Raw genomic sequence first — 16,720 nt, forward strand, 5'->3', positions numbered from 1 at the left:
CTCTCACCAGTTTGACTTCCTCTGTATATGTAGTTTTATTAACGCTGTTCTCTGTCTGAGCTTACTTTATTACACCTACAGAAAATTGGGTAAGAAATTCGTACCTGCACTATGGAGGCATATGTCATGCATTCCTCCTTTAATGAAGGGAAGCTGTAACAGCAGGAAGCAGGCTTTGCTTTAAGCTTTTAACTGTTCTTCTTTACTATATCAGTTATATACAACCAGCCTGAAAACATAACCAAAATGAGAAGGTAAAAGCAAACCAGTGAGCTGAGAAAGGGTGAAGTCTGTTAAAGGACAGATAGCTGTGCCAGAAATTAGCTTTAAGCTCATAAATAAGGTCTGGATTTGAATATTTCCAAGCAGTTAAGCTGTTACAAAATATGCTCATAAAAACCCCACATAGACGAACTTGATTTTTGGTGCTTGAGTTGTGCTCTTTGTACAACTAATTCATGCTGATACTATGAAACATCCTTTTGAGATGAGGCTACAGCCTTCCTCCTTCTCAGAAGTAACGGGCATATGTATACTTCCTGCATTTATTTACATGTGTGTTACACAGGTCTAAGGGAGATGAAACATTAAAGGTAAGTGAAGAATATCCCTTCAGGGCATTTCCACCATATTACAGAATGGAAGGAAAAAGGTTATTGTGTTCTCCTAGGGCAAGGGGGAAAAAAAAAAAAAAAGAGTGAACCCTTATAAAGAGGTCTTTAGGCCTACAAGCTATATTCATTGTCAGAACCAAATCCCATGTTTCTTTCACAGAAAGTGCTAAAGACCAAGCCTAAAAATAAAAAAAATAAAATAAATCACACCACTAAACTGTCGGGAAGTGTAAAAACTTCCCAAATGAGAGCCACTGAACCTGATGAAACACAGTCCTGTTCCTGGTATGATGTACACTTGTAATGCCTTCTAGGTGTACTCAGTATGGCAGCATTGTCATGGGGTTGTTGTAATCTTCATGCCCCAAGGGAAATGCACATGGAACAGAACAAGGGCTTGCTTAGAATCTACAGCGAAGTACTAACTAAAAAGAGAAATGGATTTAACTTCCAGAATCAGAAGCAGGGAGATAAATACACATTCAAGGTTTAAGTTTTGCTCAGAGCATCATGCCTATTGCTCAGTTTTCTTTGAGCCTATCTTTTGGTGAGGTCTTGTTCCTTCTTTGCATATAAATCAAGTAAAAAGTTTTCCATCATGATGCAGACCTAATCTATCTTCCACCTAGACCACATCATGACTTTGACAACAGACATGCTCTGATCAAGATGGATATTCTTTTCCTACTGTGTACTGTGAAAAATGCATAGCTTGACCTCTGCAGTAAATGTTTTCCTCATTCTAAATTGTTGCTTTCGTAAGTTATACTGAGCATAACTTTCCATTCCAAGGAGAGTTGGGAAAAGTCAAGCATCACCTAAATAAACTCTACCACACAATGAAGCCTCCAGGGAAAAGCTTCATGGGCTTCTGTGTGTAGGGGGCAACCAATGTATTTATCCTGATTGTCACGAAGGAACTACATAGCAATAATATAATGCAGTGTAGAATTCCCTGTTGGTGTCCAATTACTGGAACAAAATCAGTGAGTAAACTGTTCTTTAAATGGAGTTGCTATGTGGCAGCCCTGCTAAGTCCTGCTTCAGCCTTAACTAGTGCTGGTGTTTGCTGTGACAACTTTCTTCTCAAGTCTCTCAAAGCACAGCAAGAACTATGCAATAAACCATATTACAGAATCATTAAGAATTACCAGTGGATTAGTTTTATGATCAGTGACAAAAACAAGTCTAATCACACTCAGTCTAAACAATACAACTCTTAAATGAAATTAATACAGAAAGCCAAAACTTAAGTTTTTTTAGTTATTAAAATATATTTTGAAGTCAAAATTAGTAACAATTAGAAGCTGTTTAACTTTTACACAAGTTCCAAGACCCCACCCCATTTCTTATAAGCAGCAAGATAAACAGGCTATACATCAGACATCTTCATGTACTCTTGTCATTGTTCTTAAAGATTACTGCTCCAAGCAACGGATCAACTGGAAAAATGTCAGTAGCAGTGTTCTTAATATTTCAGGCTAATATGTTTGCTTTGTTTTTTTTTTTTTTTTTTTCATTCCTTCCTTTCTTCAATTCCTGTAGACAAATTTTGGCTGAAGAGTTCCAAGGCAAGTAAAATCCAATCCAATCCAAATTCCCTTCTACTGCTTTTAAATAAACAGTTTTCAGATGATCTACATTTTAACTAGTCGTCATGCATACCCCTAAACAACTGCTGTTACAGTTTGCTTCTCCACAAGACTTGAGAATTCTTATTCATAGGAAAGAAGTGAAAAATCAGAAGTGCAAGAAGTACAACTAAAGAGTAAATTTCATCTTTCTTTTAAAAGAAAGAAGGTCCAACAATTGAAGGTGTCCTTCTGTTCTCTGTGCCACTATTTCAGATAACAGGAGATATTAAGATGATCACCTTATTCTGTAGGGAACAAAAGAGTGAGATCAGTAATGTTACTACACTAATTAATTAATTAAATACTATAATGCTGTATTAATCAAATCAGTAAAATAGGATCAACATAAGGTATGTTTTTCACATTCTCAGCCTACCCAGAATGCAGAATGTAGTCTCAGTATTATGCAAAAAATACATGGCTTTTAGCTCAGTTTAGATCAAAAAGACTGAATGTGATTTCATTTTAATAAGACTTAACCATTGTAGCCACACTTCCTTTTGTAACAAATTGTAGCAGAACTTGAGTAAAAATTCCTCCAAGAATTGCAGTAAACCAATTACAAATATATATATAAACATATATCTATAACTATTCTCAAAAGATTAAAGTGATAAGTAAGCAGTTGGCATTTACTGTAAATGACAAGATGATGACACTTGTTTCCACATCATATTTCTTTAATACATACTTTACACACGTTCTACTCTGGGCTGATATGATCAATAGTTACTGTGCACACTTACAAAATGCTAAGAATTAAACCTGTTGTTAACTGGCTTAGTTTTATGCCATGCAAAATAACTTGCAATTGACTGACCATTGAAGCAGGCAGTCCTTTAGGAATATTCTTGTTAAACTCTCCAGATCTTCATTTGTGAAATGCAGTTCTTCCAGCAACGTAGTCAGGAACTGGGTGTGCACTGGGCTCGTCTTGGTACTCTTGAAAAGTGGAGTAGTTTGTGACAATCTGGCAAAAAACCAACAAAACCCAAACATATTTGATACAGAAAAGTGACTTTTAAGTGTCAGATGTAAACAAAAAAGCAAAGCTTGTGAGTTTGAACACTGGTATTGAAGAAAGACAGTTTTTATAATGTCACATTGATTCATTCCATTATCTAAGATGATGTATTATACAGGTATACATTGATGTTCTATAATGTAGACAAATGAAATTCAGAACAAAGTGCGAAGTGTTATATAGTTTCTTCTTTACCAAAAAGCTCCTAAACATTCATACTCTAAAAGTTGTGTACTTCTTTGTATAACTTGAGAACTATAAAATTCTAAAAGTAACCAAGAATAATATTTTAACTATACATATTATGTATATAATTTCAAGACATTCAAGAGGGTCACTTACTTGGATGAGTCTCCCTTTGTTCTCTATGCCGTAACACCCACAGTATGTCAAAATAGCAAATGCATTTTGCTTTAGGCTGAGATTCCTCCAAGCACATAGAAGTATTACTATTTCTACTTTATGCACACAGGCTTAAGAGACATCAATTAAATTCTCAAACTGAGAAGCAATTTGAGTGAGTAATCAGAGCAATCTGATTCGTTAGTTTTCACAGTCTGTTTCTTAAAGCAGTTTAAATTATACTGCTTACACACTGAACTGTTTAAAAAACAGTCTTTAAGAAAGCCAGACAAAACTAGAACAAAGCTAATTTAATCTTGAGAAGTTTTTCTATGGGCTATTAAACTTCAGTTTTAAAGTTGATACTATAGCAAAGATTTGCTATAGTGAAATTATTTTCTGGTTTGTTAACAAAATTGGGTGCTTAAAGTCTCAAAGTGCCTGCAACCTTCCATTTGGGCCTGATTTTCTGAACTGCTGAGTAGATGAAGTTCATCCGATTTCCACTGATTTTTAAAGATTAAATGAATGGAAGCTGAAAGTAGTTGCCAACTAGGAGAATAAAGTATATACATGAGAACAGACACTCGAAATAAATAGGGTTTTAGTGCAAAAGAAAAATGCTATTCTTAATCTGAAAAAGTGGAAACTGCAAGGCATGCGTTACTATATATTCCATTTAGTTCCAAAATCAACAAGAACAGCAACAGAAGGCACAAAGATCCAAAACCAAACATACACTGCTACTGCTAAAATGCATTCCTGAGTCCAGAGGGAGCTACTGCCATGCAGATCTACATATATAATCATACAATCATAGAATGGTTAGAGTTGGAAGGGACCTTGAAGATCATCTAGTTCCACCCCCCCTGCCACAGAGACACCTTCTACTACACCAGGTTGCTCATGATACCTGTATGGAGATGAGGTGAAAAGATCAGCTGTTGGGTTTCATTTGTGCTTTAATTTTATCTGAATCTATTTTTATCCTGAAGTCCTTTATTTTGCTCATAAATCTATTGCAAAATATTGTAAAGGTAATAATAGTTATATTCAGTTCTTAAGTACAAATAGGTAAAAAGCTCCCTCTTTAATGACCAAAATCAAGTATTAAAGCTTATGCTTCAACATGAAATGTTACTGACAAGATCAATTAACAAGAACTCATATCCCAGCAACAGTTACTTCATCTGGAATACTGTATTTAATATACATAGTACCATTGACACCAAATAGGAAGGAATTATTTTAAAATATGTTTGCAAAATTATGTACTTTTAATAAGAAATTTAAGGTAGTCTACAGCTTCCTAAAAACTTCCCATCTTGGAAAGCCTACACATAACATCTGACATCAACTTCCTTGCACTCATTGGTATTAAGACCATTTCCACTTGAAGAAAGCTGCATAGAAAAGTCTTTTAAGCAAAAATAGTAAGATCTTTTGTTTGTGAACTATCACAAGGCATAGTAAATAGTCCATTAATACAAAAGTAAATTTACAAAAAAGTTGACTAATAAATAGACTTGATGAATTAAATTATTCTCCATTTCTTCTTGAATTCCATTTCAGTACGTACATTTAAGCTATATGCTTCAACTAGTAAACACTGACACTTGGGGAGAAGGACGTAAGATAATCAGAAAAGGACATAGCATAGAAATAGACTTATGTACAAAGCTTGCTAGATAGACCCTCCCACAGAAGAGAACTATTTACAGTTGGGTTTGTGATTTTTGGACTGAGGCCACTAGGATTTGTGATGTACTTGATGACAGACAGGACTGAGTTGTTTCTTTCCCGGTGAGAAGTATAGCAGTTACTATTGAAACAGGTAAAGCAGAGTACTGCTGCCCAGGGTGACAATCTGGAGGCTGACTTTTGCATTATTTTATCAGCAGGGGAGCACAGGAAGTGCTGACACAGGATCAGGGGGTTAGTCTGGAGACAAGGATAATGAGAGAAAGACCTGGAGATGCATTATTACTAGTCTTCAATTCACCCTTCTCAGGATTAAGTAAGGTCATCCATGAAACAAGACTGGTGGCAGGAGCAGTCTTGACTTCCTGAGTGCTGGTACCAGGCAGCTCTAACACTGCAGAACACCCTCTTGGCACTGCTGGAGATTTACATGTGTTTTTAGCTGAATTTTCTTACTCCTGCCTTGGGCTTAACAGGACATGAATAAGGATGTTGTTTTTCAAAAAGAGCAGAAAACTTGTGCAGTTTTAAGTAAACTTCTAAAGTGGAAATCTTTATACTCATGTGCAATCTATTTTTTTTCCCCTTCTTTTTGGAACTGCAGTCACTGATATGAAACAGTTTCATGAGTTACAAACATGTCCTAACTCTCAGACTGTTTAAGACACTCCTTGTAAAGAGTAGCTCTTCTAGCCCACACTAAGAAAAAGGTATTGCTATTGTTAGAGAAACAACCAGGCATTAAATATTGAAAAATAAAGTTTAACAAAAGAAGTTTTAGCTGTGGATCAAGGTGGGGTTTTTTTTTTTTAACTTACCTGAACTTTATTTCTTGTTTAAAACCTCCTGAAGCTACTGATTATCAGGTAAGCAGGAGCCTAAATCAGTAAGTTATTTCAGAGAGGCACGTGCAGATTTCTAGCAGAATATTGTGTCTAGATGGGACAGTGTGTTAGATAATTATTAATTCACGTATAAACACTGTGTCTTCTTGGCATTTATATGCTGCTGTAGCTTGTAATTTGAAAAGCAGTTACCACTGAGTACTCGCCTACTTTTAACTGGCTGTTGGAACAGAAGCAGAAGCTTTTGTCTGCAGAAGCAGCAAGCACACGTTGCTAGTTGGCACTTAGTGGTAAGTTCCATGCTCTAAGTAACACTAGTCCAATTAATATTCAAGGTATAAGTACTGCACAACAGTGCATTAAGAGCTGTGCTCTCATCTTTGCATGAAATGCTAACAGAATTAAACCGTAATTGTATGCAAATAAACCAGAACAGTATTTGAAATCAGTATCTTCAAGTCACTAAAGATGTAATAACCCTATCCCTGAAGAAACTCTCATAGCTAATTAAATTTAATGATAGATAGGATTTCAGTTCAAGAATCATGGAAATGCCTCAAACCTCTGCAGCATCTTCAAAAGATGTAGAGCATAAACAGGTAATAGGATACTTGGGACCACAATAGTAACAACTGGCTACTGTAACAATAAACAGAGAAAGATAAATTTTGCTTCTCTGTTACTTCTTTTACATGTTGCAACATTAATATGGAACAAACTTTGTGAATAAAGTAAAAATAAGAAAAGCTAAAGGATTAAATGATTTTAAACCAATCACAGAAGCACAGACATAAATGTTACTGTGCAACACCACACACCCATTAAAAGAAAATCATGCTCAGTTCAGGGAAAAGTAGTACAGTATAGATCAGACTTCATGGAACAGTGACATTCCTGCACACCCACTTACACCATACGATAAACAGGGCTAGGTAAAGTGTAAGTGTTGAAAATACTAAACTACATCTGATTGATAAAGTTTGGATTTGCTGCCTGTTCCACGTGTTTACATGTTAAAAGAAAAGTGAAATTCGTGTGAAGATCAAGATATTAAATGACAGCTGTGTACTTCACAATGTCCACAGTTTCAGTGCTTTCTACAAACTAGTATTTTTATGTAGTTACAAGCATGAATTGGCACTTCCTATCCAAAAATGTGAATATCCTTTCAAAGAAACTCAACAATAAACCCCAAACTAATAGAACAGCACCATCCTCAGATACTGGACCTCAGAAAGATCTGATTCTGTTTAAGATGAAGTCTGTAATCCCCTTTGAAAAAACTTAACATTTCAAAGCCAGCACTGTGATAACAGCCAGTTACAGCTCTCTGAAATAGGGGTAAGAACAAAACCACCCAAGAGCTGGGTTCCTTTTTGTTCCCTCAAAGATGCTCACTTAAAATGACACAAAAAAACATTGACAATTTGAGTGCACATAAATTTACCCAGCATCATGAAAAGCACTCGTATATTCATGAGTAAAAGCTGTATGCTTATTCTAAAACCAGTAATAAAAATAAGCTCCTCCTAGGAAAAGGTAACATTTGCCAGTCCCTTACCTTGTTTGCCATGCTTGGAACTTGAATGAGAATGCAATTACAAAGCAGAATGACAGAATGGGCAAGGACCACCTGTCCTTCTACAGAAAGCTTTGGAAAATAGGATATAAATGTCTTTGCCAGTTATAGGCATGTGAGCACCATGAGTAAGACTCAATGTAATCATCACAACATAAAAATTAGCGGTTTTTAAGTTGTCTCAGTTTCTTTCTACCTTTTATTTTAAGCACTTAAGCCTTGGGGTTTTATACCATCATCAAAACCAGGATGACTGAGAACTATTCTTCTATCAGAATGACAAAGTTGCACTAATGATCACAAAAGTTTCTTGAGCATTAACTGTCAACTACTCCAATAAAGCATTAGGCAGAACCCAATCTGAATAGAAAAGCCCTTTACACTAAAAGTCTTCCAGGGTATTGCCAATATTCAGACACAGAAGAGAAATATTTAATGAAACTCTACATTGAAGTGACTTGGTGGGATTTGGAAAGGACAAGTTAGTGATCCAGTGCTCTTCGTCTTTGATCAAATAGCTCTGAAAGCAGAGCAGCTTATTGAAGTCCAAGTCTTAAAAGTAGGGAATACCACCATCATGTGGCTCAGAGATCCTGGAAATTATAAAATTTCCATTCCAAACTCATACTTTGTCAATTCCAGATTTGGAAAAACAAACTCACAAATGTAGGACTGCTCATCTTTATGAATAATTAATTGTTACTTAGAAGAATTAAGCTACAAGACCATAAACCCACAAGATTTCCTGCTTTCCCTCTTCCCCATGTATTTTTAGTAAACATTTGGGACAGTATTACCTAAATATCAACTGCTACAAGGACTATTAACATACTTGTCTTACCCGCTCTGTACATACCAATCAGAGTTCAAATAATGAGGGAAATCATCACTGGTTGCTTCTACAAGGTATAAAGGATTGGAACTCACAAGGACTGGGGTGCTTTGATTTTGTTAGACATTTGATGTGCAGTAAGAATGTTATTAACTGGAAATGCTATTCTTCTACTATAGCGGTTTTATAGAATACAGCCTTAGATTCCATTTTAATTATGTTCCTATGAAGGAAGTCTCCGACACAACTGATTAAACAATGTTGTTTTGTTTAAGACAAATAGCTAGACTGAGTCAATACAACAAGTGTTACAGATCAGCAATAAAACTCATTGAAATAATGTGCACTGCAGCCCATAGACCATCTGCCTCCACATACAACTGGAGTGTTGCCAGTGTATCAATCACTTAATAATAGGGCTTCAGTTGATGGGGTGAACTGAAACACTTGCTGCATTTATCCATTTCGTGAACCCCCACTGAAAGGCACTCAGGCATTTGGACAGAGTAAGTCAAAGTATCACTGTGATTCTGATTGTTCTACACACCATATTGACTGCTTGCTTAATTAATTGAGTTCCCTCACTTATCAGTGTATCACTGCTTGCAGTACACTTGTCTAGGGACAGCAATTTTGGTAGTAAAGAATCTTAAATCACAGTAGATTTCCACAGTCCTTAAAGCAAAATGCATCCATCAGGCAAAAGTTAGTATCGGGCAGAAAGCTGATCTGAAGCACAATGTGATTGTAGTTTTAAGTTAAAGATGCAGCACCAGGGAGCTTAAAAAAATTATAACCTTTGGTATAATTAAGTGGTTACACAATCATACTGGTTTTACACACATTCAGAAATTAGCAAACATTACACCTTCTGTAATACAGCTGTTACGCTCACAGTTTTGCTTACCCCTCTACTTGTTTCTTCCAACATGATTTAAAAAGCTCAACATTTAAAAACTCCAAACCTTAAAAGCAAAAGACTGTCTCTAGAGTAAGTATTTTCCATTAGAACACATTAATATTTGACAGACAATCTTGAACTGGAAGCATCTAACTTACAACCAAGATGCACAAGTATTTAAATATATCTCTGGAATTAAGTCTTCTTTTAAATCAAATGTTATTAGTGCCAGAAAAAAGAAGTAATTAGGGTCAGTGTCATCTGCAACTCTGAAATTAAAGCAACCTCTAATTTGAGGCTCTTTTTTAGGATATCCTATTGGTCAAAGAGGGAAGTCAGTATTCAGAGGCAGTGTTCTTTAATCTCTCCAAGTTTCTTCCTATATCCCATTTTCTTAATGAAATACTCTAAAGCCCACAGTGTTGAATGGTAACAACTGACTGAAATAAACAGGCAATTTTCTTACTGAGGAAAAAAAGCTACTTCTGGTCTAGTTTTAAACATAGCCTGAAGAACCCATTCTCATCATAAAGACAAGAATTTTGAAGCTAAAGTGCAACTTATGTTTTATTTATTATTTAACTTCCTTTCATTATTGTGTACTGACTTGTCCACAGAATCCAGCACAGACACTTTAATCCTCTGATGGCAACAGAAACTAAATTATTCATAGATTAAAATTTTTGTCCATTACATTTCAATCAATGCTACAAACACTGATTCAAAATCAGCAACTGGAATTCCTACAGAATCCAACTATATGGCAAAACTTACAGTTCATTCACAAGTTAACTTTGTTTCCCATTTCCACTACCTTCATTTTTAACTATGCAGCTTCTACAAGTCTGTTAAAGAATGTTCTCTTTGATACATACACGTTTACATATAAACTTACAAACAATATATAGTCTTCTTTTAAAGTCCACCTTCCACACACACTTTTCATATAGTTAGTGTCCAGACATAAGTCAACTTCCACTCCCTTTCAATGGGACCAAAATTTCACTTGTGATGCAGCTGGGTAGATAAAAACTACTAAAAGGAAAGCATACCTACAGGAACAAGGGTTTATCTATCTAACCACTTCATAACAAGTGCTTACTGACAACTGAAAAAGAGACAATGGATTTGCTTCTTCCCCGTTCCTTCTTTCCTCCCCCTCCCTAGTCAGTTATTTGTGTCCAAATAGGGAACTGGCAATTCAGACACCAGCCCAACCAACATTGCTTTCTAAGACAGTGGTCAGGGACTTAGGTCAGGCCCTCGGGACTGCTCAGCAGAGCTCTCTCGTGTCATATCATGCTCTCCTCACCCAGGCTTTGAAGGCTGAAGAAACACTTGCAAAATACTTTGCTGGTTCCACTCTAACATACCATCCAAGAGTTCATTTCTTGTTTGTCCGTTAAGCTGCAAAAGGAAAGTTTTGGAAAGGCACTCCACTGTTTTAACTGTATTGTGCATGTTGAGGCAACAGGCTTCTAGCTACCTGATGAGGTACAGAAACTGTTTATTTTAAATGATGTAATGAAATGAAAATGTTCTGGATCTTTGTACTTTTTTTTTTCCACCTAACAAACACTATGTGCACGAACAGCAGGGTGGATTGTTTATGCCACTTTTCCCCTCTGCCCTGAGAGTTAAGGATCTCTCCATCAGCTGCCAGCTGTTATTTATAACAGCCAGCTGCATAACTTCAAAGATCCTGCAATGAAAAGATCTTATAATAATATTGCACTGATACAACAAGAGACAGAAGAGGAAAAAACCTCAAGCAAATTCAGATTGCCCTCAAAATACTAACTTCTGTAAGACAGGTGGCCTTTGACTTTCAGCGGAGGACAAGTAAAACACTTTCTTATATATATAAAAAAATTCTATTTACATCATTAGGTCGGGAATTAATTTTACAGACAAAAGAAAAGTCTAATGCAAAGGAACACCCAAAATAAGTCTGAAAATACATAACGTCTTCAGAGAAACTATGTTGGGACATTTCATCAAATAGTGTAAGGATTTAGTACAGCCGTTTAGTGCTGTTTGTGTCAGTTCTGTACACTGTATACCTGAAGCCAACATGCCTTAGAATGTACACTGCATATACCAATAACTGAAAAAATTGAATACACCTCAAAAATTAGATAAACATCTGAAAGTTCCAGTTCATGTAACTCATACTGTTTTACCACAACATAATTATATGATACAATTCTTCTCAGAAAGTAACTAGAAAATGGTATTTCTCGCTATTCCCATTTTGCTCAGTCAGTAGCACATAAACATGACAGCAACAACTCCTATTCAGCTGAGAGAAAATTTACAAATCTATTGCTTTGTACAATTACTTTAACCTTTACAATGCAAGCATCAACACTGCTTCTTCCCACACGGTACCGCTCCTATAATGTTCCTTCTGAGCAAGTTTCGTTACCCGATATATTAGTACACTTAAAATAAAGTTCCCTCAGCAACTGTCCAGGGAAGGAACTACACATTTCAGAACATTGAGCAGGTGGGAAATGATGTCACCTTCTCTGCAAGCGTTTGCTAGCATTGTGCTGATCCTGTAGCACTAAGCAGTCGGCTTCATTCAGTACTTGGAGCTCACTGTTTTTAGCCCAGGCATAGCCTGTCTTATAACAAAGAACACTCTGAAAATACTCTGATGTTACAATGTGAGTGACAAAAATCCTGGGACCCATGACTCCTTCAAGGCTATAGTAATAATATGGAATGATTCTATTTTCCTCCTGTTCCAGCGATATTTGGGAACTCTGTTTTCAAACATTTTAAAATGACTACCGAGACTGTCATCAAAACAAATATCATATAGGTCTGGCAAAAAACAGTTGCTTGGGCCATCATGTGCAAATCAGAGTTTCCAGATTTAACAGTGGGTTAGAAAAACCTCTAGCTAGACAAGATGACTAAAGTAAGCACCAAAACCTGCTCAAGAACATCTATGTTTCTTATCCAGAGATAAGAAACTCTTCATACAAAGTTTAGCTAGATCAGAGACTGTGTTTCTTATAACACAATTACAGTATCTATTTTGTATTAATAGATATGACTGCAGAATGATTTTTAAATAACCAAATGGAGTACGGTACCCACCTCTACGTTACCCTATTTCAAGTTATTACTACAACATCAGTTGACAGATTACTACATCACAGTTCATAAGCATAAAAACTTCTGTAATAGAGTGTGCCATTCAAAGCACTGATATTCATACAGGGATTTGTTCAAAAGGTTTCAGTTGAGTTACTGATCTGCATAATGCCAAGGCAAAATGAAGTTCACAACAGAAACCCAGAAGAAATCACTATCAGCTGTTTGTCCCAACAAATCTAAGTTTCTTAGGTACACATTTCAAGGACAGGCCTTGTTTAAAGAGCTCCATTTATTTGAAGTCTGTTTCCTGCTAACCAGCTGACAGATCAAAGGTACTTCTCAGTCCTACCATTTGTTCCCATTTTTTCCCTCTTTTTCAACTTAGTCAAAATTTAAAATGTAACAAATTTACATTTATTTAATAAATTCAATTTTTATTTTTAAATTGATCTTTTCATCCTTTTAAGTCTTCTATTCCTTACTTTTTATCTTCGACAAAGTTTTCCTGGGACACCTCTCAAATACTGGAATCTATGCTATTGAAGTTTTTGGGTGACTTACTTACCCACATGAAATTAAGCAGAGGTCTAAGTCTCTGTAAGATTAAAAAATGCTTAGTTCTAAGCTTTTGAGAGCCTGAACTTTTTAAGAACTTTGTAAAATACACACTGTTGTATAAATTACTGTGCACATACCACGGGACAATTTAATACCTAAAAGCTGCCTTTATATACAAACCTTAAACACTTAATGAATTAAAGATCGTTTCCTATACATCCATTTTTGCAATTTCTGGACTTCATTGCTGCCACATACTGGTCATTAATTCCTATCAATTCATTATCTCAGTCATATGCAAAAAAAGAAAAAAATCATAAAGATTAACTAAAATGTACTGTCTTACAGCTAAACCAGCTCCAGAGCAATGTGCTTAGGTAAATAAATTGTCAATACTTGACTTCATAAAACGTCCTCACCTGTACTCAGTTACTAGGGAAACAATGACCATAAAATTGATCATAGTTTAGTTTCACAACTTTCTAACATTGTAACTCGATTATCTGCCTTTCAGTCCAATTAACAGATCAAGCACCTGGGATAACACAGCTGGGTAAAGAGACACGCTAGGAATAGACTTGCTTCCACTCTGTCCACAGGTTTTTTTCCTTCAGAAGTTAAACATAAGGACCTCAATATTTTTCTACTTGCCTTTGCCAGTTTGGAAAACCAATGTCAGTGCAGCTGTGGACCTGACAAAACGAGATTCTTGAAAATCCCCAAAAGTTCAAGATTTTTAAGCACCTTTTCCCACGCATCCAGCTCACAGTAGATTTAAAACTCAAACAAACAAAAAACATCCCCCTGCAAACAAACAACAAACAACCCCCCCCAAATCCTTTACTTGTTTGTTTCATTTCCAGATCTATTACTGATCTCCAGTAAATCACTGTTCGATGCTTAACCTCAATTTCACCCTCTCTATAACAGAAGAACGCTATAAACACTGATTTGTGAAAGTATACCTAAAAAAGCAGAATACCTGATAAGGTCTCAACCCAACATGAAGAGCCATTTTTTAATCCTTTTAAAAAACTGAATACCTCATCTCAGAAATACTGAGTTCTATGATGAATGATTTAGAGCTATTCAGTGTCATCTTAAAATGTTCAGATAGACAGAGAGATGGCTAACGAGGGTGGAAGACAGAGAGGAATATACACAGGCTCTAAGTGTGGTGTACATCAAAATGAAAGGAAACGTACCGAGATCCCAAGCCTTTAAATAATCAAGCATCCACATGGCTTTTCCAGTGATGCTGGTTTTGCACCTAACAGTATGAATTACACACATATACCTTGCAGGCTCTGGATTAAGCTCCCATACACTGGTTAGCTATGTTTGCTGCCAGCCAAATAAAACACACTTTTACTTTAGGGAAGGAATGGGAAAAGAACATCATTTGCTGTTATGGATATAACTGTTCTAATTTCTTTGTATTATGCCATGCAAAATTTTATGTATAGTACTTATACAACGTTCTGATTAACTAGTGGCTGCCATCTTATCCCAAATATTTACTGTAATCACACTCTTTGTATCAAAAGAGCCACCTGCATCCTGGTGGATTGTCTCTAAATTCTGTGAGCTTCACCATAGCCCATCACTGAGAGATGCACTTTACACATCATCTTGTCAGCAACATGGATTTCCTCCTGCCCTCCCCTCCCCACAGAGGCTGTATTTTCTGTTTTCATAAACATGAAAGGAACACATTCCAGAAACTACTGTACATTGTCTTCACTGGTAACATCCCACATCAGGATCAGAACTATGAAACCACTGGGTGTCAAAATGTTTCCTATCTCAAGAAGTAACAAACTAACAAGTAGTAGAACTAACTTCCTTTGCATGGGATTCCTAGAGTACTAGAAAACAAAAACAAGTCTCCAGTTCAGTACTGGAGTGTACACTGCCAGTGTGCTGCCAGCTACCAACTATCACATAAAATAATGTGCCTCTTTTCTCAATTAATTAGTTGTAATTTCTCCTCTCCCCTCCGAGTCATTTTTAGTTTATCCCTGGTCACTGTAGAATATTATGGGAACACCAGTGTTCTCCAACATAACATTACTGATATGAAAGCTAATAAAATGCATGTCTCTATTTCCCCCTAATTGACATAGGTCTTTGATGCATGGCTCTGTGGATCACTGTTCTGATCAAAGCAAACTGTAACTTAGCTCAATTATTCATTAAATTTTATTTTCTAAGACATAAATAATCCATAAAGGAAGATTTTTTTAAGATCTTCATGGCTTTTAATTGCTTTCAGGACTCTTCCTCCTTCAAAACCATTATACACTTCACAGCAAAAATACCACCTGCTGTATCAGGTCTCACACTTTTAATAGCAATACGATAAAGGAAACTAGATGGAATGAAGCATGTCCTTTAGACATGCTTCTAATGAATGAAGCATGTCCTTACAGACAACCTTTCTTACTGTCTAGTATTATACAGTTTTACATTCCATCATCTGCATCAAGTGCCATAAAAAAGAGGAATGATTAGATCTTCAAAAGATACTGCTCTTTTAGGGATTTTCTACGAAGTTTTTCCTGTTGTAGTGGTTCCAGAAGAGTTAAAGAATACAATACTTCTGCTTTGGGCACAACTTATTTCAGTGCTAAAGAAGAACAGGACACACACTTAACCTAGCAGAGGTGCCATTATGACTCTGCGTAGAACCAACCAAATTAATCCAGAACTCATGCCAAAAATTGTGCTAGCACAATATACCCGGGGATCACATGCTAGGAAGCCGTAATAACCTTTCCAATGATGTGTACCAGAAATAACAAGCCAAATCAACACTGATTTTCATCTTAAAATGAAGTTTCCTGTAAGTCAAAAACACTATCTATGTGTCATGCCCCCGTTAATGTAGGCTGTTCTTTAGAAAGTTTACTAAGTTAGAACTCTGAAAATGAAAGATGCAAGTGTGTGTCAAAGTCATGTTTTTCTTTTAACAGGTGGGTAATGTTTCATGATAAAAAATGTTTGCATTGAATGTATTAAGATTAATTATTAATAAGGAAGCAAGTATATTTTCATAGGGCTACAGCTTCAGGATTCAGTTGCAAAATTAACAGTTCAGTTTGCTCAGTGGATGAAGGTAAAATACATTTAGTTTAAAACTAAGTTTAGTGCAGCTTTTAACAGTGTGGATTACTCACATCTTACTTTCAGCTTTCTATATTACCGTGTAACCGTACAACTTACTCTGTGCTATGACATGACTTCCAATAAGCAAAGGTGTAAACAGCAATTACAGAAGAAGGAAAACAAAGACATTTCCAAAGAAATCTTCTAAATATATACCTTTTCAAGAGCAATAAATTTAAACCAGTTATAGGGCTGGGCAATTCTTCCATCTGCTTGATCATAGTTGGGGCACAGAGTTCAATCGGACATGAACTCCACTGCCTGAGTTAGCTCCCGCCAGAGTCAATGTGATAAAGCAGTCTTCTGAAACCTAGCATGCTACCCTTCTGAGGGCTGAAACAGAAGCTGCAACAGAAATCTCTTGTTTACTCACACAAAAGGCTAAAATTAAATGGCAGAGGAAAGTACTTT

At 36.1% G+C, this 16,720-nt stretch overlaps 1 protein-coding gene across 1 annotated transcript in view; it reads right to left on the reverse strand.

Moving 5' to 3' along the window:
- Positions 1 to 653: 653 nt before the first annotated feature.
- Positions 654 to 16,720, reverse strand: part of RPAP2 (RNA polymerase II associated protein 2) — a 39,483-nt gene continuing 23,416 nt past the window's right edge. The window contains exons 12-13 of the mRNA XM_010010286.1: positions 3,069 to 3,218; positions 654 to 666 (exon numbers count right to left, since the gene is read on the reverse strand). Coding sequence (XP_010008588.1) covers positions 654 to 666; positions 3,069 to 3,218 — 163 coding nt within the window. The remainder of the gene's footprint in view (positions 667 to 3,068; positions 3,219 to 16,720) is intronic.

Source organism: Nestor notabilis, unplaced genomic scaffold (genome assembly GCF_000696875.1).
Source record: "Nestor notabilis isolate BGI_N333 unplaced genomic scaffold, ASM69687v1 scaffold6712, whole genome shotgun sequence".
NCBI lineage: Eukaryota > Metazoa > Chordata > Aves > Psittaciformes > Psittacidae > Nestor > Nestor notabilis.